Raw genomic sequence first — 25,800 nt, 5'->3', positions numbered from 1 at the left:
CGCGGATACCTTCACAGGTAAACGCGTCCCCTCGCGGGCTTCACAGGTGTCCGCAGCGACGCGGACACCTGTGAAGCCCGCGAGGGGACGCGTTTACCTGTGAAGGTATCCGCGTGCGCTCGCCACACTATTCTATTCTCAACTCCACGCCGACGTGGATAGTGGGGGTATGAAAAGGTCGTAGGACGCGTACCGCCGCCGCTCGCCACGCTTCGGGTGGGCGTGGATAGTGGGGATGATTCAGGAACACATTCACACCTGCAAACTCACACACCTGAGACAGTGAAGACGACATTTTCGGCAACTGTTCACTTTTTTTTTAGTTGAAATTCAAGTGAAATTTAACTTTTTTTTTGTTGAAATTCAACATAACTGTAGAATATAAATGATTCAATGACATGAAATAATCATAAACAATAAAAAAGTCCAACAATAATTTAAAAGTCATGATTTAATCAGTAGAGCAGGAAGGAACTTCGGCGTCTACGTCACCGCCAGCATTTTCAGTTGACGGACCTGCTGTGTCGACATCATCGCCGGAAGGACCTACTGTGTCAACATCACCGCCGGCATTCTCTTTCTCGACCAGGGGGAGCAGGGTCAGAGCGTGCCAAATGCGATGGAAGGGGTCCTGGGCGCCTAAACTCTGCCTCCACATAAATTCCTGAAGGTATGAATCGAGGTAATGGCGTGCGGTACCCCTCTGGCGTTTATTACGCCACTTGCAGCTGCCCCAGAGTCGCTCCACATTCTGGGTGTGCACCCCAGTGTCCGGGTCGACGAAGTGGTATTTGTGGTTCACCTTTCCGTGAACATAACCGGCCTGCTGGAGTTGCTGGGTATTGTACGCCCTCCAGCAGTCTGTGAAGACAGTAGTGCCCGGTTCCACATGGGCCTCGATGGCAGCCATCAGGGTGGCCGTATCCCGCCGCTCCACCGCAGTGATAAAGCACTGGCCGGACTCCCTAGATATTCCCCCGAATACCCACTGCTGGGGCAGGAGCCGTCCGACGTTGCTCTTTCTTTTTACATACAGGCTTTCGTCGACCTCGACGATCTGCCCCGGGCCTCCGATTCGCCGCTGAGGCTGTGCCAGCAGGTCCAGCGTGCAGGCCTCCCTCATTAGATTGCTGTATAGGACAGCAGTTTTTTGGCAGATGTTGAGCTGCTTGTCACAAAATTTCATGCTGGTCAGCTCTTCTGCCCAGCAATATACAAATCTGATCAGGGTCACGAAGGTGAGGTGAGATCCCCTGAACCATTGAGCTGACCTGACGCTGACTTTTTTTCTGCAGCTCCTAATGTGGCAGCGCCACATGCGCTCCTTTATGCTGAGCTTCATGGGGTGGCCATTGGGGCAGGTCATGGTCTGTGGCAGGAACTGGCGGGCCTGCAAGAAAGCCACAGCCTCCTCCTCCGTATGTGGCAGGTTAAATAATGTCAGACGCCCCATTGCCATACAGAGACTTGCCACTGCCATTATTCACCTCAGCGTCTCGTACAGGGCTACAGCTGACTGACTGACTGACTACGTAAACAGCGTAGCGCGCGTCTAAGCCTGAAGTGGCGGGAGTGAGAATTGACACGCTAAAAGCCCAAAATAAGTTAGCGTCTACATTGGGGACACCCCCTGTGGTAGCGGTGTGCCGGGGTGTGCGATTTATAAGCCCCGTTTATCCCATTTTGTCTCCTTTTTACACTTCATTAATCACGTTACACTATAACACTGTAGCTAGAGCGGCACGCGAGCCTCTGGCAGGCTGCCAAGTTTCTGTTAATAACACTGTAGCTAGAGCGGCACGAGAGCCTCTGGCAGGCTGCCAAGTTACTGTTACTTCCGGCGCCGTGAAACTACAGAAGTACCCAAGATTGTTAGCTTTGAGATGTAGGCGGAGAGGAGACACAACCTACTCAGACCAGGAGGAGGGAGGGATGGGTCAGCGGTGAATCTGCGTGCAGTAGGAGTTAGTGTGCGACTGGATCCTGCTGGGGATCAACGGACAGGGCAAATCTAGAGGAGGTCCATCTACTCCACTTAGCCACATAGGGGGCAAGTGAGCCCCTAGATCTGTATGTGAATCGCTCATGTCCCGTAACCTCATTGACCAGAGCCCTCCAGTTGTAGATATTCGGGTAGGAGACGTCAAACCATTTTCTGGCAATGAGGACCTTGGCCAAGGCGCAGGACATATTTATATATTGGTGGCGAGCGGACCTCCTCAAAACCAAGAGCAAATATATAATATCTGTGGTCTATGGGGGAAGAGATGGTTCGGTGACAGTTATGTCAGTCCAAACCGCTTCCCAGAAGGCCAGTACAGGCGGACAGGACCACAACATGTGCCAGAAGTCTGCGCCAGGTGAGGCGCATCTAGGGCAAGCATTGTCAGTTCTAAGCCCCGCTCGAAACATAGATACTGGAGAGCGATAGGCCCTATGCAGCACATAAAATGAAATTTGTTGGTATTTCAAGCAGGGGGTCGCGCATCTGACCGAGTCAAGGATTTCGGCCCACTGCTCCCCGTCCAAACTACCAATGTTGAGCTCCCATTTGGATTTAAGGGGGTCTAGACTATTGACGTCCACCTGACTGACAATGCTTTTATATATAGTAGAGACCTTCTTTGTCGTGGCCAGATTTTGCAGAAGGGTCTTAATTGGGGAGTCGGAGGTAGAAGGGGTAGAGCCCATGAACTGAGCCTGCGCAGCGTGTCTAAGTTGCAAGTAGCGATAGAAGGATCTATTCAACAGTTTAAATTCCCCAGAGAGTTGTTGGAATGATTGGTACTTGTTTCCTAGCACGGCCACCACGATTTCTATCGTGGTGGTCGTGTCGGAAAAAATCATGTCGGTCGCGTCGGGTGCATACCAAAACGCACACGAATATGTGAATAATTTAACATTGAAGCCTATGGAGAAATCGGGTACATCGTGTCCATAGGCTTCAATGTTAAATTATTTTAACATTGAAGCCTATGGAGAAATCGGGTCCATCGTGTCCATAGGCTTCAATGTTAAAAAATTTTAACATTGAAACTGAGTCCATTTAACATAGTAAAAAATGGTAAAAGGGCCAATATGGGCCATTTCTCATTGGGTATGGCCCCGTCATGTGTGTAAAAAATAATGGCCCCCAATTGTGGCCGCCACCCCCACGATTGACGCGAACCCGAAGCGTGGCGAGCGCAGCGAGCCCGCGAGGGGCGGCGGTGCGCGTCCTCCGACCTTTTCATTCCCCTACTATCCACGTTGGTGTGGAGTTGAGAATAGATTAGTGTGGCGAGCGCAGCGAGCCACCGAGCCCGAAGCATGGCGAGCGGACGCTGATACCTGTGAAGCCCGCGAGGGGACGCAGGGATCTGTGAAGGTATCAGTGTCCGCTCGCCACGCTTCGGGCTCGGTGGCTCGCTGCGCTCGCCACACTTATCTATTCTCAACTCCACGCCGACGTGGATAGTAGGGGAATGAAAAGGTCAGAGGACACGCACCGCCGCCCTCGCCACGCTTCGGGTTCGCATCAATCGTGGGGGTGGCGGCCACAATGGGGGGCCATTATTTTTTAGACACATGACGGGGCCATACCCAATGAGAAATGGCCCTTATTCGGCCTTTTCCCATTTTTTCCTATGTTAAATAATTTAACATTGAAGCCTATGGACAAATCGGGTCCATCGCATAGGCTTCAATGTTAAATATTTTAACATTGAAGCCTATGGAGAAATCGGGGGCATCGCGTCGGGCGCGCATAGGCTTCAATGTTAAAATATTTTAACATTGAAGCCTATGGGGAAATCGTGGGCATCGGTTCGGTCGCGTCGTGTGCCTTCGATGTACCCGAGAACTGCTTTTTTCAAAGGAAATTGCAGGCATCGCGGGCATCGTTTGCCTTAAAGTTAAGGCACACGATGCCCGCGATTGTGGCCGTGCTAGGAAACAAGTACCGAATGATTTAATAGATCCCTCTAGAAACAGCTGGGAAACAGATATGAGACCCACCTTCAACCAGAAACCATCAGAGGACAGTTGTTTGAACTCAGGATATGTCTTATTATGCCATAGGGGGGTCTCTCCATCCACCCCACCCCAACTGCAAATTTTATGGGTTTGCCGCCAGACAAGTAATGCCTGTCTGAAGAGAGGGGAAAGGGTAGGTGTGAAAGGAAAGGACAGAAGAAATTGAAGGGGAGGGAAACGGGACCCCACACACTCGGCATAGGAGCACTCAAAGGTGGTTCCAGACCTGCCCAGTATCCAGTCTGATAGATGCATTAGTTGGGCTGCCAGGTAGTAGGCTCGAAAGTCTGGAAGTCCCAGTCTTCCGTCAGCTCTGGGTTTAGTGAGTGTCTTCAAGGCAATTCTAGGTGGTCTATTCGCCCAAATGAAGGACGAGAGAAGGGTGTTAATGTTCATAAAAATATATTTAGGTATATATATTGGGGAGTGTTGTAGCAGGTATAGGTATTTGGGGAGTATCGTCATTTTAATAAGATTAATTCGGCCCATAACGATTAGGGGGAGCTTTTTCCATTGGTGTATTCTATTCTTTAATTCTGCAGTTACTACGTCAATGTTAAGGGATACAAAGTCAGACACCTTAGGGGTGATCCAGACTCCCAAGTACTTAAACTTGAGGACCCACTGAAGGGGGGAGGAGGAGGACAGCCCATCCGGAACTCTACCCGAAAGAGGGAGAATACTCGATTTCCCCCAATTTATAAGGAAGCCCGAGAAAGACCCAAAGGACTCCACTATCTGCAGCACTGCTTCCAGGGAAGCCTCAGCATCATTGAGGAAGAGAAGAGTGTCATCAGCATACAGGGCTACAACGTCCTCCCTTCCACCCAAGGGGATACCCCGAACCACCGGGGAGTCACGGAGCATAATGGCTAAGGGTTCAATGGCAAGGGCAGGTGACAGTGGACATCCCAGTCTGGTGCCCCTGCCAAGTGGGAAAGCTGAGGTCACAAACCCATTCACCGCAATACGGGCCATAGGGGAGGAATACAGCAGACGGACCCAGGTAATAAAGTCGAAGGCCTTGGCTGCATCCAGAGACACCACCACTGCCCCTGGCCCAGTGTCAACGCCCCCTGCAGCTGGCAGAAGAGCCTCCTAAGGTTCCGAGTGGTAGAGCGGCCCGGCATAAAGCCGGATTGGTCTTCATGTATAACTGAGGTGACCACCTTGTTGAGCCTAGTAGCTAATATTTTGGCCAGTATTTTCACATCTGTCGAGAGGAGTGATATGGGCCGGTAAGAGTCTGGGAGAGAGGGATCCTTCCCAGGTTTAGGAATCACCACTATAATTGCCTCCGCCATGGACGGGGGGAGAGCACCACCCTCTTTGAGGTCGGCGTATAGCTGCAAGAGATAGGGTACAAAGTAGTCCTTATGCTTTTTATATACCTCTATCGGTATACCATCACTGCCAGGGGCTTTTTTATTTGGGAAGGAGGTAATGGCGGATTCAATCTCAGAGATCATTATATCTGCCTCCAAAAGGGCCGCAGACTGCTGAGACAGGGGAGGAATATTGACCTGTGCAAGGTAACGCTCCAGTTGATAAGTAGTATATGTCGCCCGGGAGGAATATAGCGAAGAGTAGAAAGACAGAAAAATTTGGGCAATCTCAGGTGTAGTGAAATATTCCACTCCCTGCAAGTCACATATCTTTTGAATGGAGCTAGAGGATCTTTCATCCCGGGCGAGATACGCCATATAGCTGCCCCCCACACCTGATTGGGAGTACCTAGCGTGCGCTGAAAAAAGGAGTTTACACTTGGACTTATCCAGTAGGTGGTCAGTCCATAGTTTACGTGCTACATCCCACCTTAATTTGTCCTCTATGAGGCCAGATCTCAAGTATGTACTTTTGCTCTGGGAGCACAAGTTTTCTAATTTAGCCTCCTCCTCCCTACCAGCTTTTTTAATATCAGCTATTCTCTTAAGAAGGGACCCCCGAATAACAGTTTTAAATGTCTCGTGTCTAATAGCAGGGTCAGTACATGAGGCATTATCTAGATGGAAATCTGACCACTCCTGGAGAAGCGCATCCCCGTCTGTCAAAAGAGTAAGCCAGAAGGGATTAAGCTTCCAGGTGCTCGCACCTCTAGAGGGCATCAGGTCCAATGTAATAACCACAGGTGAGTGATCCAATATCCCTCTCTGGAGATATTCTACTAGTGTAGTTTTGGGTATCAAGTCTGGAGAGACTAGTGCAAGGTCTATCCTAGAGAATGATTGGTGACTTGCTGAGAAGCAAGAAAATAGCCTCTTATTCGGATTTCTATGTCTCCAGGCATCTATCAAGTTCGTTTATCAGTTTGGCGAACGGAGTGGGGGGGGGGGGGGTTCTATATTGCCAGCACCTGTGCACCTGTCAAGAGATTTATCAAGGATATTATTAAAGTCCCCTCTACAGACAATAGGGGCTGACGGGAAAGAGGCAAGGAACATCACAGCCTTCCTAAGGATATCATTGTTATAGGGGGGAGGTATGTAGATAGCTAGTATATTCATAACAATGTGATTAACGCTTGCTCTAAGAAAGACATACCGGCCATATTGGTCAATTTGATGATGGGTGAGGTGGAAGTTGACGTTTTTTTTAATCAATATTGTTACCCCTCTAGCATTGTTGGAGAAGGTGGAATGAAACATATGTCCCACCCAGGGTTTTTTAAGTGACAATGTCTTAGTACCAGACAGATGTGTTTCCGAAAGGCATGCTACGTCAGCTCCATGTTTTTTAATATCGGAGAGGACAAGGGAGCGCTTAACACGGTCATTAAGGCCCCGTACATTCCAGCCGAGTATGCGGAGCCCCGCTACACCCTGTGGGTGAGACATAGTAACAGAAGGAAATGGGAAAGCAAGAAGAGGAGATGGCCGCCCATGAGGCCAAAGGAGGGAAGACAGATCGTTGGGAAGTAGAGGAGAGTGAGGAGTGGTGTAAGCACAAGTTTCAAACAGGCCCTGTCCAACCCTGCACCACCCAGCCTTTGTATGATAGGGGGAGATTTGCGCCTCCACCGCCTGGGGTCGTGGTCATAGTAGTCAGTATAAACCCATCGTATGAGCATATAGTTCAGTACCCGTTTCCATATTGTTATATTCAAAAGAAAGAAACATAGTAAGAACAACAAAGAAAAAATTCCCAACTCCCTGACCCTCCCGGTATACCTATCGAACATTAGATACACTTTGGATCCCAATTAACAGCTAAAACTAAATTTACCCAACCAGTAAGTTAACTGTGTTAACCGAGGGGTATAGAGACCAGCGGTCACCTATAGAAGAAACTATTTCCTTGCCTTAAGCTCCTTTAAGAGGTATGTATCCTGTGCTGACTAAACATTATATCAGGGAAAGGATAATGTTACCTGGACCTTAGGCAAAAATAAACATTGATAAATGTAGCAGCAGAGTCAAATGGCCCACTAAGCACAAATTAGAACCTTATGCTCACGAAATGAGTGTCAGTTTGGTCGTTGTGGTCTGCGGTCCAGCCACTGCTCAGCTTCTTGAGGAGAATTGAAGAAGTGGGTGTTGCCATCCGACACAACTCGCAGGCGTGCCGGGAAGAGCATAGAATATTGGACTTGGCGGTCGCGGAGCTTCCTCTTGACCTGGAGAAACTGAGCGCGTGTTTTCTGGACGTCCACTGCAAAATCTGGGTACGCCGCCACCACCTGGTTATCAAATTTAAGAGGGCCTTGTTCGCGGGCCAGCCGGAGCACCGCATCTCTGTCCCTGTAGTGCAGGAAGCGGGCGATGAACGTGCGTGGGGGTGCACCCGGCGGCGGAGCCCCGGTGGGTAGACGATGAGCCCTCTCCACCATGAAGTGACGGCTGAAGTCCTCAGCTGTGAACATCTCCAAAAGCCATCTCTCAAGGAATTTCTCAGGGAAGGCCAACAAACCGCACGTTATTGCGGCGTAGACGCCCCTCTATATCCGATAGTTTGGATTTGATAGCTGACATCTGTGTGGTGAGATCAGCAACCGCAGTTTTAAGAGGGTTAGTTGCATCTTCCAGATCAGATATACGGTGTTCTGCCTCTCCTACCCTCTCTCTCACTTTTTGCATATCATGACGGATGAGAGAAATATCGGATTGGACCTGGCCAATTTTGTCCATGACTCTCTGTTCAGTTGCTGATATGGCTAAAAGGATCTGTTGGGTGGACTGAGTGGGGTTTTCAACAGGAGGTGATTCCTCTTCTGTCTGAGGAGACGGAGGGGGGTTGGAGGATTGGGAGGACTGCGTTGTGGAGGGAGGCTGGGAGCCTCGGGCATACTTCTCAAGCCTGGATGCAGCTGATGCGTTGCCAGTTTTCCCCATGGCTCAAGGTGGTGGGTGCAGCAGCCCTTGTTGTGAATCAGAGGGGGGGGGGGCAGACCAGGTGTTAATGGCAGGGGGAGAAACGACAGGGAGCCTCCAAACCAGCCCACCTACCAGGCGCCAGGTGCAGTGGAGGGCAGGGGTACCAGATCAATATCAGGGAGCGGTTACGGCACTGCAGCACAGGCCCACCCACTCAATGCTGGGTATAGCAGGCGGCAGAGTCCCAAAAGCAATATCAGAAAGGTACAAAGTCACTGCAGCTCAAACCCTTCCACCAGGTGCTGAGTATAATGGAGGGCAGACTTAAGGAGGTAGTATCAGAGAGTCGCAGTTGCCCTACAACAACGGTCCACCCACCAAGTGCCAGCTGTAGTGAAGGGCAGAGTCACAGATGCAATATCAGGGAGACACAGTGTCACTGAGGCACATGCCCACCCAGTGCCGGGTATAATGGAGAGGAGAGTCACAGAAGCAATATCAGAGAATCGCAGGGTCACTGTAGCGCTGGCCCTCCCTCCAGGTGCTGGGTATAGTGGAGGGCAAAGTCACAAGGGCAGTATCTGGGATTCACAGAGTCACTGAAGCACAGGGCCACCCAGCAGGTGCTGAGGTTAATGGATGGCAGGGTCACACCAGAAAAAAAAGGGGAAGAAGTATTATTAAAACTTCATGGGCATTGTAGCACTTGTAGGGGCTGAGGAAAGTATATGAGAGGAGGGAGAGGTATGCAGGGCAAGTCTCCGCGCTGCAATGTTGACCAGGGAGCAAGAATCAATCAGGGCAGGCTTTTTAAAGATGGCGCTGTCCGCCACCTCCGCTTCTCAGAGTGGCGCCAATTGCTGGGCCGGGTTTACTGGCCTGACTCACCAGCTCGCCGACCGCTGAGGGGGACCGCTGCCTTCCGATGGGTGTCGGGGTGGGAGGCGCTAGATCCCCACGTCCATCCAGCCGCTCCAGGCACTGACAGCCGAGCGGGGGGACAGGGTCATGGACTCACGTCAGAGCCACTCACCAGATCACAGGGCACCAGCCGGATGATAAGGTGAGCGGCGGAGCGGAGGGGGGATGAGAGTCGCCGGGCCGCTATCCAGGGAGGGGGAGAGACCCAGCAGTTGTAATCGCCAGGAGCTCCGGTGTCCAAGATGGCGGGGTCCTCTCACACTGGGTCTGCAGGCCCCGATGCTGGGACGCTCCATGTCGGCTGCTGGACGTCTCGAGTCTGCCGCACCTCCTCAATCAGCACCTCCAATCTCCAGTTGAGGTGTGTAGGGGATTAGGAAGGTCCAGGTAGTTAGAAAGGCACAGGAAAAAGGATGTTTAAAAGGATTTATAAGGAGCTCTGTGAGGGTGCTTCCACTCACATGCTTGGCCAAGCCACGCCCCCCCCCAAGCACCACATCTACATCCGCTACATCAGGTGAATCTGGCCCCACCTCATCCTACTCTCCATGGTCATTCTACACCAAACAAGGTTACTGTGGCTTCTGAGAAGAATGAGTTTCTCATGGGAAAGCCCTCCTCTTGCGGGGGTTGTAATTTCCTCCTGAAATCTACACAGGGAGAGGCAGAATATTTAAGGACATTACATCAATTGCTGGAGCAGTTACAGGAAATTTTGTCCAAAATTTTTCCAGTGGTTTCCGTCATCTTAGGTGACTCTTTTGCTTCCTTAACACCCTTCACCAGTGGTCCTGAGCTCAAAGGTAGCCATCCTGAGTTGCCGTTTTCTTCAGTTGTCCATTATATGCCAAGTGGGCAATCCTGAGTGGGACTACCTCAGCTACATCTAGTTCTGTGAAACCTTTGCGGTTACAATGAGAGGAAAGTCCATGAAGCAGGCCAAGACCCAAATTGTCTGAGGAGGAACGTCAGCAGCGCAGGCTGTTAGACCTGTGCTTCTATTGCTGTGACTCTGACCCTTTTATAGAAGACTGTTCACTCCATCAGATTAGGAATGGGAGGGTCCCCACAGTTTTGCCTCAGAGAAAGATGCGAGTTCATAGTTGGGGTCCTAGAACAAGGATCATCCTCACCAAAAGTGGATCTGCTACAGTCCAGAGAGATCCAGAGAAGGTCTCTGTGTCCGCTACTGAATGTGAGGTACCTTTATTTACACCCCAAAAGGAAGATACTGAGTACAAGAGGGCTGCCCTGTGCCTCAACCGTAGCAGGGGTCTTCAGTCCTAAGCCCCAGGAGAGGGCATGCAGTCCTGAGCCCCAGGAGAGGGTTCGCAACCCTGAGCCCGAAGAGGGGGCCCACAGATTCCAGCGCGAAGAGGGGGCCCGCAGACTCCAGCCCCAAGAGGGAGCCCACAGACTCCAGCCCCAAGAGGGAGGCCGCAGTTTACAGCCCCAAGAGGGGGCCTGCAGTTTACAGCCCCAAGAGGGGGCCCACAGTTTACAGCCCCAAGAGGGGGCCTGCAGTTTACAGCCCCAGGAGGGGACCCGCAGTTTACAGCCCCAGGAGGGGGCCCTCAGTTTACAGCCCCAGGAGAGGGCTCACTATTTCGAGCCCCAGGAGAGGGCCCACAGTTTACAGCCCCAGGAGGGGCTCACTGTTTACAGCCCCATGAGGTGTTTAATGTCTACAGTCTCAAGTAGAGGTTCATTGCCCTCAGCCCAGAGAGGGGGTTCAGCATCGTCAGCCCCAAGAGGGGGTTCAGCATAATCAATCCCAGAAGGAGGTTTCCTGTGTGCAGCCCCAAGATGAGATTTTAAGTGTCCAGCCCCAGGAAGGGGGTGATTTCGGGTGTCCAGTCCCAGAAGGGGGATATTCCAGGTGTCTGGCTCCAGGAGGGGCTGGATTCAGGTGTCGAGCTTCAATAGGGGGAAATTCCAAGTGTCCAGTCCCAGGAGGGGGTTCTGTATACCAGAGACCCTGGAGGAGAGTCAGATACTTCCGCCCTGGCCTCCGGGCCTGAGGACACTTCTGCCCTGGCCACCGGGCCTGAGGACACTTCTGGCCTGGCCACCGGGCCTGAGGACACTTCTGGCCTGGCCACCGGGCCTGAGGACACTTCTGCCCTGGCCACCGGGCCTGAGGACACTTCTGCCCTGGCCACCGGGCCTGAGGACACATCTACCCTGGCCACCGGGCCTGAGGACACATCTACCCTGGCCACCGGGCCTGAGGACACTTCTGCCCTGGCCACCGGGCTTGAGGACACTTCTGCCCTGGCCACCGGGCCTGAGGACACTTCTGCCCTGGCCACCGGGCCTGAGGACACTTCTGCCCTGGCCACTGGGCCTGAGGACACTTCTGCCCTGGCCACTGGGCCTGAGGACACTTCTTCCCTGGCCACCGGGCTTGAGGACACTTCTGCCCTGGCCACCGGGCCTGAGGACACTTCTGCCCTGGCCACCGGGCCTGAGGACACTTCTGCCCTGGCCACTGGGCCTGAGGACACTTCTGCCCTGGCCTCCGGGCCTGAGGACACACCTGCCCAGGTCTTCGGGCCTGAGGACACACCTGCCCAGGCCTCCAGGCCAGAGGACACACCTGCCCAGGCCTCCGGGCCTGAGGACACACCTGCCCAGGCCTCCGGGCCTGAGGTCCCTAATGCCCTGGTCTTTGGGCCTGAGGTCCCTAATGCCCTGGCCTTTGGGCCTGCGGTCCCTAATGCCCTGGCCTTTGGGCCTGAGGTCCCTAATGCCCTGGCCTTCGGGCCTGAGGTTGTTCCAGTTATTCCGGTGCAGACTGCCTTGCCCAAGGCATCCGAGGGGTCTGCCATGCACAAAACACTCAACGTGTCTGCCTTGTCTGAGGCTTCCGTGGTTCCAGTTTTTCCTAAAGAGTCCAAGATTCTTGATCAGCCGAAGCCTTCCAAAGCCCCAATTCCATAAAAACCATTTAAAGATTCAAGCAGAGAATATTCACCCATCTATTTTGATGGGGATCTTGTCCATTATGAAGCCCTGGTGAACCAATATTTGTCCGTATTGGAAACTGAACCTTCATCTGGTCTCACGCTAGCCAACATCTTCAGTTACCTGTTTTTGGTGTTTAAAGGAGAAGCTTTGGAGTGGGCTAGTCCGCTTTTTGAATCTAACGACTCCAGACTTCGAGATCGGACATCCTTCTCCAAGGCCATAGTCAAAAGGTTTGGTTCAAAGACTCCCTGTAAGAATTCTTCCACTACTACAGTTAAAAGTAGGTTGGTGGCCAAAACCGACCATTCTTTGCCAGCCATCCAAGATTGCGAGCCATCTCAACAACGCATTAGAACCTTCAAGGTTTCGAAAAATTTTTGAACAGGGAGAGAAAAAAGAAACTGCTTTCAGGGGGAACGCACTAAAAGAGTGGAGTCATAAAACATAACTTTTAATTATTTAGCGTTAATAATCCCACAATATATTTGTTTGGGAATGCAGCGAAAGAATAGAGGTTAAAATCAAAACATACAAAACATATACACACTATGTGCTCAAAGATAAGAAAATATGTGTTTTTAAAATTACACTTGAGTCCTATCTGATAATGGCTTGTTTAAGTTTTAGCTAGTGATGTAGCGTTATGCACACTAGAATTGGTACCCTTATTGAATGGGTTTTAGCTGCTTTGGTGGTGAGAGTTTCTTATGCTCTCACTCCTATCGACCACCCCTTAATAAAAAACTCTCACCACCAAAGCAGCTAAAACCCATTCAATAAGGGTACCAATTCTAGTGTGCATAACGCTACATCACTAGCTAAAACTTAAACAAGCCATTATCAGATAGGACTCAAGTGTAATTTTAAAAACACATATTTTCTTATCTTTGAGCACATAGTGTGTATATGTTTTGTATGTTTTGATTTTAACCTCTATTCTTTCGCTGCATTCCCAAACAAATATATTGTGGGATTATTAACGCTAAATAATTAAAAGTTATGTTTTATGACTCCACTCTTTTAGTGCGTTCCCCCTGAAAGCAGTTTCTTTTTTCTCTCCCTGTTCAAAACATTGTAAACCTGACTGCTGGGAACAGCACCCCCTCTCACTCATATATGAAAATTGGGGTGTTCTCTCTAAAAAAATTTGCATAATAATTGGTGTGCAGGCGTGCAAACTAGCTCCCTAGGGAGCCACAATACGCCAAGGTTTCGAAAATTGTCTATCGATGCCCGAATCTATGGACGTTAGAATTGGGTACACATCCATGTCCACCCATTGTGTTGGTTCCTCTGGATGGCCAAATTCTCCAGGATCATCTTCTGAAAAGGAGCGGGTACGGTCATGGATCTGCTTATTTAAGCTTACATGACTTGTGATTCTGCTGTTTCTCAGTGTCAGTCTGAATCAGTTCTGTCTGCATTCATGCTGCCAGTCAGTATATGCATTGCTCGCTCCTTGATTGTGCACCTGAGTAGAATCCAGTCTGAAGCTGAAATCACCTGTAACCCTTTGCTGTCCTGTTCCCTGTTGCTCACCTGTTAAATTCAGACTGAAGTCTCCTGGATTCATGCCTCAGTTTGCAGATTGCGCTCTGTCCTTTTCTCCAATCAATACAAGGCGGGGGGGGGGGGGGGGGGTTAAATATCCTGCTCACATACCCAGAAACTGCCTTCAGCAACTTGTCTTCCTGCTGCATGTTCCAGATGATCTTCCTGGAGCACCTGTGTGAGTCTTCAGCATTCAGCTCCCAGAGACTCTGCTTGTCTGTCTGGTCCAGTGTTCCCGGTCCAGTTCACAAATAGTCCTATTCCTGCTCCGATTCCTGTTCCTCTAGTTCCTGTGTTTATCCTCAGTATTCTTCAGTTACCTGTTATATGCCAAGTGCGCCATCCTGAGTTGCCATTTTCTTCAGTTGTCCGTTATATGCCAAGTGGGCCATCCTGAGTTGCCGTTTTCTTCAGTTATCCCTTATATACCAAGTTGACCACTTCAGTTCTGTTATCTCCGTCACCTGTTCCTTTGTTAATGCCAAGTCAGCCATTTCAGTTCTGTTACCCTGTCACCTGTTCCTGTGTCTACGTCAAGTCGGCCCTTTGTGTTCCTGTTTCAAGTTCCAAAGTTATTCGCCAAGTCGGGTATTTCAGTTCTCCGTTACACTACCTACAGTTCCTGTGTCTCGACCTACGGCCAATCACAGTCAGTATCAGGCCACCAGTGAGTGCTTCTGACGAGGGGCCATGACCTGCTGTCCGGACACAGTGAAGTCCAAACACCCTGGTGAAGACCGTCGGGCAGTTAGGCTCCGCGCCCTAGGAGTTCCGTCGAACCTCACGGTCCCTAGCCCTCGAGAGCTACCAACAGTTCACATTTTCCAGACAACCGAGCTGCTGCACAGCTAAACTCATTACTCACTGACACATTTTAAAAGATACATAGATGGAGCTAATTAGCTCACTTGTGATTCTGGGCCTTATTCTGATCGGTGCGGCCGGATCCGAATATGCGGCCAGGACCGTGCGAGCAAAACCCCGCCTTCCATACAGATCGCCAACTCCGTCCATACACGGTAAGAAGCTGGCCGAACCGACCGCACGTGTATTTTTCATGGAATACGCCTCCTCCATCTCAGGGAACCTCCCCCATCATTCGATGGTCGCAGACCATCGAATGCAGGACCGAGTGGTCCACCAGCTCCCGCAACCTCAGACCACAAGGACATAGCGAGGCGAAGCAGGAAGGGACATCGACAAGATGTATTAACATCTTGTCTGCCGAAGCAGGGGAGCGTTAACTCCCCCCTCCGGCGATGTCCCTTTCTGGAGATAGCGCATCAGTTAATACTGATGCACTATCTCCTGTCCCCCGGCCGGCAGCACTGGGCATGCGCGGGATCTCGCTGTTCACGCGAGATCCCCAGCGCAGCCCAGACCTTACAGCAGGGACAGCGCTGTCCCTGCTGTTTAGATAGGGCTTCGCCAGCCTGATGCTGGCGAAGCCAAACCCGGCTTCGTGCGGAAGGGACAGCGATGCTGACCGTAAATACATTCGGCCTGCTATCATTTTGATAGCAGCGCCGATATGGACAGGGGTGCATAGCGCCCCTGTCCTTTACCGCATCTCACCTCCTTCATACATGGGGGAGAAGCGGTATCAGTGCACATAACGTGCGCTGATACCCCTTCTCCCCCATAACGACCCTTCATACATCTGCCCCCGTGTATTCTGTCCGCGGAGTACCTGCACTGTGGGGGCATTTATGTATGTGGAACTCTGTTGCCGTAATTTGATTATTGGAGACAACTGTGTAATATAAATTGGTATCATTTTGCGGCCACACCCCTTCCCCATAAAGCCACTCCTCTATATTTTTGGCTTGAGCACCCACTAGCAAAACATAAACCGGCACCTATGTACCCTCCATAATTATAAATAATTGGAATACGCAAAAGACGGTGTATCAAAACTAACCATGTACTACTGTAGCGTTTACACACCTCAGGTAAAAAAGAACAATTAGTTATTGTTTGTGTGAGATGTCACAGACAGAATATCACACAATTTAAGAAGGAGCTACTGTAGTGTAGCAGCATGCAAGCGGGTATGGGTAAAATCCGAACCAGGACAAAACCCCCGGACCAGATATCAAACTCTGCATTTTGGAGCTTGTAGCGTCCGGTCCGGGGGGTGTCCTGTCCGGGGGGTGTCCTGTCCGGGGGGCTGCCTGTGACACCTGTCACCAGGGAGTGGAGGAGGGAGAGAATAAAGGCTCCCTGTATGGTCCGGGCATGTAGCAAAAACCGGACGGTCCGGACCACACGGGGAGGCTGTAATCTCCCCTCCCCATGTCCCTGGTGATAGCTATCACAGAGACCCCCCGGACAAGACACCCCCCAACAGGACACCCCCCGGACAGGACCCTACAAGCTCCGGACTGCAGATTTTGATGTCCTGTCCGGCGGTCCGGAGTCCAGTCCGGGTCCGGTTTTTACATAGTCCCCATGCAAGCTGCTGCGGCGGACATATGGTTATACAGATGCGCCGGCCGCCGAGCAGCTGCAGGCCGTGTGTGAGCCAGTACACACAGCAACTTCCACTCAGGTGACAGTCACGAAGTGAATTTAGAGTGACTGGTGTGCCATGGTGATTGGTGACAGGTCAGGGAGACTCAAAATGACAGCTCACGTTAGCCTTGCGCCGCTCTCAATATGGAGCCGCTACCTGTCTTCTAGCTTCGTCGAGCCACAGCTCTCAGCCAACCAGTGCATGCGGCGTGTGTGACTGATGTGCGCCATCGGGAATGGCAGTGCTCCGTGTGTTGGCGGCAGGCCCTCATTGGCTATCCGCTCACCGAGAGGCGGAGGGAGCGGCGGATGCCGGAAGAGGGCGAGAATGGTGCTGAGAGAGCCGCCGTTTCCATGGTAGTGTGGCCCGTTGGGCGCTGAGGGTCTAACAGAGAAGCCTTTCCCGGTGTCGGGATGAAGGGCCTGGGCTCACCATGACCGGGGAAAAGAAAAAGAAGAGACTAAATCGCAGCATACTGCTGGCTAAGAAATTCATTAGTAAAGATGGAGGGACGGTGAGTGAGTCGTGACAGGGCAACATGTGTGTCACGACCTACAGCAGGCGGCGTTGGTTTCTGAAATATGGGTGCGAGAGGCCTGGAAGACTGTGATGTTACGGTGTCATATGGCAACTGGTGACTTGCCTGCTAATCTGCAAACCATGTCCCTGTCAGAGAGAAGTTGGTGTGATATGCTGTGTGGTAGTACACTGCTGCTTACATACACACTGGGTATTATGTGCTGCACGGATCCAGAATGAGCATCACGTGGGTAATGTGCTACCCCACTTTAGTGGCCTTTTCATATTTGAGTTGTCAGATATGAGCCCATACTGTTTCATAGTCACAGACAGAGTGTGACCATAGACAGCTGTTCTACAGGTGTACATGGCTCTGCTCCTGTCAGCAGAAAGTCACCCTTGATAAACTGATTTAATGATTACTTTATTAAAATGCATGTCCTTGTAAATCATTTTCACTGAAGAATTATCTCTTTTCTTTTTGACAGATTTTGCAACAGCATTAGGTGTTATTGTGGCTTATAAATAACAGCGCAGCAAGGAGGAGGGACTTCAGTCATAAATTAAAAACCATTAAGCCAAAATAACCTATTTGTTTATTTTGTTCATTATGTTAAATTACAGAATCCATAAATCAGATTTTGATATGTAAGGTACACAAACCGTAACAACTGGTGCAAGGGTTTCTGAAAATTACCTACGTGCGAGTGACTATCTTCTCTTGATTTCTAAACCTTTTGCTGTTCATGAAGTCCAACAGAACCACCAACACCTTGTGGTGACCCATTTTCCCTTACACCCCATGGATAGCATAGGGAAACTTGCGATGTTGGGCTACAGTAATTCTAGGGAATATTGGAAGCTAAACATCATGGCAGCACATCAGACTATTGAATTCCACTCTATGGGGTATATTTACTAAGTAAATTCTAAAGTGTGGCTTTATAGAAGTATAGATGTTGGCCATAGCATATTCTATCTTCTAGAATGAATGCAACATCTCCACTTCTGTAGACCTGCAGTAAATAAAGATACCCCTACTGTATGTGCTAACTAGAGGAGTTTATAGCTAATAATTATGTTTCCATTGTATAGGTTAGCCTCTAGTGTCCAATGGTAGTGTCAGCTTTTCCAGGTAGAAAAACATTGGAACAGTGATCGCTAACTGAGCTCTCATTGCAACCTCCCCAACAAAATAAGTTCTTGCAGATTCATTTATGCTAATAGTTATTACTGTGTTAGTGCCAGAATACTAACAATATAACTGTAGTAATGATGGGAGTCATTCATATACATTTTATTATTGAACGTGAGTGAGCAGCTTAGGCTGGAGCAATTTGGATGTGGTTTCTATTGTTACATTGCTTGGCAACAGCTCCTCTGGGCATTACAGAGCTCTGTGCAAGCTGGCATACAGTACAATTATAAACTACTGGGCAACATACTAAAAACTTAATTATTCAGGTAGGCAGGGGTTAATGCATTGAGTATCTTCTGTCTCTCATGCTGCCAAAATGAGAACTCCATGCAGAGCAAATATTAACTCAGGAGCAGGTTACTTTGTGTGTTCTTCGCCCCCGGCTGTCATCTGGCATTTCCATGTTGTTAATGCATCTAGATCTTTACATTAGTTTTTATTTCACTCTATGGGGTAATTCAGTTGTTTCCCCAGTAGCTTCCACCAGTGGACATCCGCAGTGAATTAAATGATTGTTCTATTCGGGTGTGCGGTGAACACACATCGGTTCTCATCGCCTCTTCCGGTGGAGGATTAAAATGTGTGAAAACTATGTGATTTGGTTGCCCTAATAGCTATTTAGGCACTCCAACCAGTAGTAGATAGGTTTAACCGTCATATGGGGCTAAACCTAGTTTAACTGGGTGTGGCAAGTGCAATAATTAATTGGCATATGGAATGATTAAATAGTTCCCCTGTGCGTCCATTATTAGTACTAAAAAAATGTAATTGCTCCCTAGGTAAAATATATTTAAACAAATAGAATTATTTTTTACAAATGCAATAAGATTCAGCTCAGTCATATGAAATTGAAAGTACAAGTACACGTTCATTCAAATGTATTAGTTCCTATACTGTGCTGGATAAATGCCAGTGAAGTAGACAACACAATTTCTTGATCGAGTCAGATATAGGGAGAAATAGTGGCGGGTGCCTTTTCAATGCTGTCTTTCTTGTCAGTATTGAAGCGGCATCTCGGTAGAACGGGCCTGACTTTAAAAGCAGTCAGACCCGTTTTGCCGAGAACGGTCATGGATTGTCGAGATCACAGCCGTATCTCAACAATCCACGCACATTTCCGCAGACATGCCCTATTTTCGCCGATTGGCAGGTGGGATATTGAATCCTGTCTGGTGATAAACCAGTGAGTAAAATGAAAATAGGCCAAGGTCCCAACTGTCGGTACGAGCCGACAGTTGGGACCAGGACTGAATACCCCCTATAGTAGCAGAATTCACAGTACTTGTGTAATATCTGGGCGCCCGATTTTTTGATTGTATGCCTTAACTTAAGGCACACAATCAGATGCGATGGACCCAATTTTTTCGGAAAAATCGGGTCAATCGCATCACATTCAACCAAATCGCATGCGACCGACCCGATTTTTCCATTGGATCCAATGTTAAATGGTCCCTGACACCCGATTTTACATTGGGTCCAATGTTAAATACCCCCCAGACCCCATTTTTCATTGTATAAGCACCCTGATGGTTAATTGCCCCAACATTGTTAACGCCACGCCGCGATCAACGCCAACCCGAAGAGTGGCGGCAGTACGCGTCCTCCGACCTTTTCATACCCCCACTACCCACGTTCGCATGGAGTTGATTTTATATAGTGTGGCGAGCCACCGAGCCCGAATCATGGCGAGAGGACGCGACATACGAGCCCGAAGCGTGGCGAGCGCAGCGGATTACTTAACATGTATTCCGCGTCCCCTCGCCACGCTTCGGGCTCGTATTCCGTGTCCCCTCGCAGGACTATATAAAATCAACTCCATGCGAACGTGGATAGTGGGGGTATGAAAAGGTCGGATGATGCGTACCGCCGCTGCTCGCCACGCTTCAGGTTGGCGTTGATCGCGGCGTGGCGTTAACAATGTTGGGGCATTTCACATAATTAACCATCAGGGTGCTTATACAATGAAAAATGGGGTCTGGGGGGCATTTAACATTGGACCCAATGTAAAATCGGGTGTAAGGGACCATTTAACATTGGATCCAATGGAAAAATCGGGTCCAGGCGCCCAGATATTACACAAGTACCGTCTCCACTTAGGGGTAAATTAAGTTCTGAATGCAGATTAGCAGCAGTTTAAGTAAAAAAATCTATTCACATAAACCTCCTTTTATCCAGGGGTGTGGATCAGTTGGTCACCAGCAAGTTGTTAGACAGTCATTAGGTCGACATGGGTAAGGTCAACAGGGTCATTAGGTTGACATGGGTAAGGTCGACAGTTAAAAATTCAACATGGTTTTTTTTTTATTTACCCTTATGTCGACACAGTCAACATAACACTAAAATGTACCACTCGCTGCTCTCGCCATGCTTCGGGCACACTATTCTGTTCTCCCACCATGCCCTAGTGGATGGTAGGGCATGAAATACCACCTGTCGGCACATGTTGTGTCGACATGGACACCGAAACGTACCAGTGCATCCTCTCGCATGGCTCGCTGCACTCGCCATGCTTCGGGCACAGTGCCTCGATATGTTTGCCACACTATTGTATCCTCCCACCACGCCCTAGTGCAGGGCTGGGCAATTGCGGCCCTCCAGATGTTGGTGAACTACACATCCCAGGATGCTTTGCATTAGTTTTGCTATGTAGCCATGCTGAAACTGATGCAAGGCATGCTGGGATGTGTAGTTCATCAACATCTGGAGGGCCGCAATTGCCCAGCCCTGCCCTAGTGGATGGTAGATCATGAAATACCGCCTGTCATCACAGTAAATAAACCTCATGTCAAACGAATGACCATGTCAACCTAAACTCATGTCGACCTATCTGCATTTCAGCCTATTGGTGTCGACCTAATGCTTGTAGACCTACTTGGGTTTTTTTTTTTTGCTAAGATCTTAACATTTATTTTATTAAAATGTTTCTCCAGCCTCCTGGTGTGAAGTCTGTTTGTGCAGAGGTTGGAATTTATGTGAAATAAACTTTTTCTTTTTCCTGTAAAATCTCCTCTTGAGATGTAACATGCCACTCTCCCCCATACACATCTCTTGCACATCTCGTACTAGCCTGATCTAGATAGAAATCTATTTTTATATTGTAATAAGCAATACAAAATGTACTCACTGTTTCTGACTCTTAAACAGCGGCAGGGGGTCGGAGAGCCAAGTGTCTACCATGCAGTCGTGGTTATATTCTTGGAGTTTTTCGCCTGGGGTCTGCTTACGACACCCATGTTATCGGTAAGTAGGCTTGATGAGAGCAATGAACCTCTATATCCTGCCCCTTTTTAGGAACAGTTGACATTCAGATGTTTCATTTGACAGGTATTGCACCAGACGTTTCCTCAGCACACCTTTCTAATGAATGGCTTGATCCATGGTGTTAAGGTGAGAAAAAAATTGGACAAGTGGATTGAAACTTTTAAAATTATTAGCTAAACATCGCAGCGTCACATATATGTTGTATTGGAACTATGCTAAAACTAATGCTGTCTTATCTCTTCCAGGGTCTTCTCTCTTTCCTGAGTGCCCCCCTCATTGGAGCACTGTCTGATGTATGGGGCAGAAAGTCATTCCTTCTCCTCACTGTGTTTTTTACATGTGCCCCAATACCTCTGCTTAAGATTAGTCCATGGTATGTACTGGACAGACACCCTCTTTCTCCTTGGGAACAGTGACACTAGCAGAAAAAATTAAGATTAATTCAATAAACTTAAATAAATGTATACTGTAGAAATGATCTCCATGTTTGTAAGGGGCCTACACACGTAACCATGTGTGCCAGAGATCGGGGTCTTCTCGGGTGATCATGCTGGCAATCTGATTAGACTCATACAGCACACTGTGTAAATCTAGACGGGTGATAGTGCCGCACTGGTCTGCTCATTGCCGTCGCTATGGCTCCTACGCACTGAGCGATTTTGGGTCATTTTCTAAGCGATATAGTCAAATAAGTCTGATCGCTTACAAAATGACCCAAAATCCCTCTGTGTAGGCCCCATTACCTATACAGGTTGAGTATCCTTAATCCAAATTGCTCGGTACTAGAAGCATTTTGGATCATTCCGTATTTCAGAATACTGTTATCGGTACTTGTGTATTATAGCGGCGCCCCCGATGTTCATCGAGCAATGTTTTTATCGCATCGCATGCCATGCACCCGATGGCATGCGATGCGACGCGATTTTTGCCCCCTATGCGATGAAACATTGTATAAGCACCCTAAAGGGTGCTTACAATGTTAAATGCACCCCCCCACTATAAACGTGAACCCGAAGCGTGGCGAGCGGGCGGCGGTACGCGTCCTCCGACCTTTTCATACCCCCACTATCCACGTCGGCGTGGAGTTGAGAATAGAAAGTGTGGCGAGCCACCGAGCCCGAAGCGTGGCGAGTGCAGCCGGATACCTTCACAGGTATCCGCGTCCCTTTGCGGGCTTCACAGGTATCCGCGTCCCCTCACGGGGCTCGCTGCGCTCGCCACACTTTATATTCTCAACTCCACGCCGACGTGGATAGTGGGGGTATAAAAAAGGTCGGAGGACACGTACCGCCGCCCCTCGCGGGCTCGCTGTGCTCGCCACGCTTCGGGTTCACGTTTATAGTGGAGGGGGGGGGGGGGTGGCGTGGGGGTGCATTTAACATTGTAAGCACCCATTAGGGTGCTTATGCAATTTTTAATCGCATTGTATGCCATATACTGTACAATGTCATACAATTTTAAAATTGTATGACATTGTGCAATATCGCATACCATCGCATGCCTTTTGGTATGCGATGCGAAGGTCGCCGCTATAATACACAAGTACCTTTTTATCTTTCAATTAAGTGTCTTGCATTCAAGTTGCATAAGCACATGAAATACAAACACATATTTTTTTTCATTTGTGCAAGAAACAAGGTTTCACAACATGAAACAAAGTTTGTGTACAATCTCAGGCACTGACCTTGAATGACAAACAATCATTTTCTTGCACATATTTAGTGCCAGTTATATATAATTTACCCAGTAGTGCCAGTTACAGATGTCCCATTCTGGAAACGATAGTTTTTGGAATAATTTGGATAACGGATATTTGGATAAGGGATACTCAACCTGTAATAACAATATGTATAATACTAATTAACATTTTGTATCACTTTTTGGGTGTACTACTCTTTCTGATTTCTCTATGATATCCTGCAGGTGGTACTTTGCAGTGATTTCTATGTCTGGTGTCTTCGCTGTCACATTCTCTGTGATCTTCGCTTATGTAGCTGATATCACACAGGAGCATGAGAGGAGCACAGCATATGGCCTGGTGAGACCTGCGTTTCCCACACTCTGATTGTGTTCTGATATTATTAATAATACATACTGTATTGTCAGAGCCGTGGATATGAATTGTAGGGATTTTTATATACAAGTGCTCTGCACTATACACAGCCTAGTGACTACAGGCATTCTAATATGTCCTATATAATAAAAGACATGCAACCAGCCCAGACAGCCACTTGATCACTTGAACATTGCTAATATTATATTGCAGCTTTGTTTAAATAGCATAATGATACCTGAAATGTAGTGGGGTCCTCCACATGAACAGCATCAAAATGGGTATTTTTGTGCCTGTGGGCAGAATAAGCAGCACTCATCCCTAACGCCTCTGTAATCAGCGAGAAGACCTTTCCTTCTTATACTCCCAGTATTTATACAACATTGCAGAGCCAACAATAGTAGTTTTTCTGCTGTATATTTAAATATGTATTTGCAGCCCTCACCACCACAGAACTTGTGGGTAGATGTATGAAGCAGTGATAAGGAAGGAGAAGTGATAAAGTTCCTGGTACTTTATCATCAGCCAATCAGCTCCTGACTGTTTTTTTACAGTTTACTGTTTTACTGAAGTTACAGGCTGGGTGTAAAAAGGGACAGTTAGGAGCTGCTTGGCCGATGATAAAGTACCAGGCACTTTATCACTTCTCCTCCCTTATCACGGCTTCATACATCTACCCCACAGTGTTTGGTCTGCATTACATGGATGTAAAACAAACATACTGTACTGACTACTTATTAAGATAATATCGGTACTTGTGTAGTTTCGGCAATGACTTGTCACAGGAGTGCACTGAGCGGTGGATGTGAATATATTAGTGTTCATTCTAGCACCCTGCACCCAAAACCTGGCCAATTCCTCTTCCCTCCCTGGGGGGGGGGGGGGGGGGGTCACTCTCCTCTTTGGTGCTTTCAATATGGTGCTTTGGTGCAAGAATGAACACTAATTGAATACTACTGTTCTTTGCACTGCCAACAGGCAGGATAGATTTTATTTTGTTGTCAGATTATTTAGTTGCCATACCTTCTATTTATTCCTTTCTGATTATTCATTGAATAAATTCTCTGCAAGAGAAATAATATTTATCAGGTTTATCTAACAGAACTGCTCATGGTTTGCTGGGTTCTTCTATAATGGAAGTACATAAGGTATCTATCCATCATATATACTGGAAAAAAAACATATAATGCTCTGCAATCACTAAATGCACCATTGATGCTGTTCTAGTTATTTCATACCAAAATGTTTCCCATACTAAATAGAAACCTGAGTTAATAATTACATTAACAGGAACATGGGGGCGTTGAGGAGGTGGTGTGTGCTGGGAAGTTAATTAATCTGTATATGATTATATTTTTGTTAATCTAAAAAAAAAAAATTAAGTGTCCCTATATCTCATTTGTCCTGGCACATAAAAACTTTGGGGCATGTTTTAGTAGTGGGCTGCTTCAGCTCTATTTCATTTTCTTTTAGATTATATTCTTTCATTTTGAGTGGTCAGGGATGCTTACTAGGGCTGTTCCTGACAGCTCTGGATTCCCTTGCTGGCGGGCTAACTGCATGGCCAGGGACACCAACCATCTCTGCCACACACCTGTAGAGCTGTAGCCACACGGAATAAAAAGGTGATCTGCTCCCGGAGCCTGAGCTATAGCAGTGATCACCGCTGGTGGGTGGGAGCAGTTGCCGGAGGCCCTGGATAGCAGGGCACAGTCTTGTCTGTTGCACCACTAGACCACCAGGGACGCAGTTTACAGCATTGCTATGTTGAGCAGCAACTAGTGGTTCCACCCTGGACACCTACAGGGGAACAGGGTTTTTATTCCAAGCTATTCCTTGACATAAGCCAGACTGGTCATTCTGCCCAATTCTAAATTGAAAGAAACTCTGCTTATTTCTCAAGGTTCCGTAGCTCAGGGTGGATATCTTAAGTTCCATCATGCAGGCCATGCAGCCAGGTGATTACATGGCCTTCTTGGTCATTCAGGACTCCATTCCTTTTGGCTCTTGATTGAACCGCGGGTCTTCACAAAAGTCATGTTGGCACACCTCTGCCTACAGAACAATATATTCTCCTGTACCCAGACAACCTTCCCCTTTTAGTACAGTTTCCAGACTGTCTACTGGTGCACATCCATCTGACCATAAAACTACTGCAGTCTCACAGATGTCTAACGCAGGTTCACACTAACCCCCTGTTGGACTCAAGAGTTCAGAGAGTCTTTTTTTCCCAGAGACAAGTTAATCTCTCTTCGGACTCTAATACGACAGTTCCTGAATTGGCGCAGTGTTTCCATTCACCAATCTGCTTTCTGGACCCAGTTTTGCCGAAAGGTCACTTTCTACACCTGAAGACTTCCACCACCTGCTCATTCGTCTGATCCCTGCTTTCATCCTAAAGCAAGTCCCTTGCCAGTTTCATCTATGGACACCTGATCACTGGCAATAGTGAGGACTCCCGAGTTGGCTAATTTCATCTTCTGCCATC

At 48.6% G+C, this 25,800-nt stretch overlaps 2 protein-coding genes across 3 annotated transcripts in view; one reads left to right on the top strand and one right to left on the bottom strand.

The window, feature by feature from the left end:
• The window catches only part of CIMAP1D (CIMAP1 family member D), a 47,725-nt gene extending 31,112 nt beyond the window's left edge, over positions 1-16,613 (bottom strand). Inside the window, exon 1 of one of the 2 annotated variants that reach the window (XM_083181149.1) lies at positions 16,402-16,613. The gene's annotated coding sequence lies outside the window, so the exon portion shown is untranslated. The remainder of the gene's footprint in view (positions 1-16,401) is intronic. The other variant, XM_083181159.1, reaches the window with a different exon arrangement.
• The window catches only part of LOC146073735 (solute carrier family 71 member 1-like), a 39,896-nt gene continuing 30,549 nt past the window's right edge, over positions 16,454-25,800 (top strand). Inside the window, exons 1-5 of the mRNA XM_083181139.1 lie at positions 16,454-16,795; positions 21,143-21,238; positions 21,323-21,385; positions 21,505-21,632; positions 23,183-23,297. Coding sequence (XP_083037265.1) covers positions 16,715-16,795; positions 21,143-21,238; positions 21,323-21,385; positions 21,505-21,632; positions 23,183-23,297 — 483 coding nt within the window. The 5' untranslated portion in view covers positions 16,454-16,714. The remainder of the gene's footprint in view (positions 16,796-21,142; positions 21,239-21,322; positions 21,386-21,504; positions 21,633-23,182; positions 23,298-25,800) is intronic.

This window comes from Crinia signifera, chromosome 1 (genome assembly GCF_055691185.1).
Source record: "Crinia signifera chromosome 1, ASM5569118v1, whole genome shotgun sequence".
NCBI lineage: Eukaryota > Metazoa > Chordata > Amphibia > Anura > Myobatrachidae > Crinia > Crinia signifera.
Note: the sequence above shows the minus strand (reverse complement) of the source record. Positions and strands in the feature narration are given on the sequence as shown.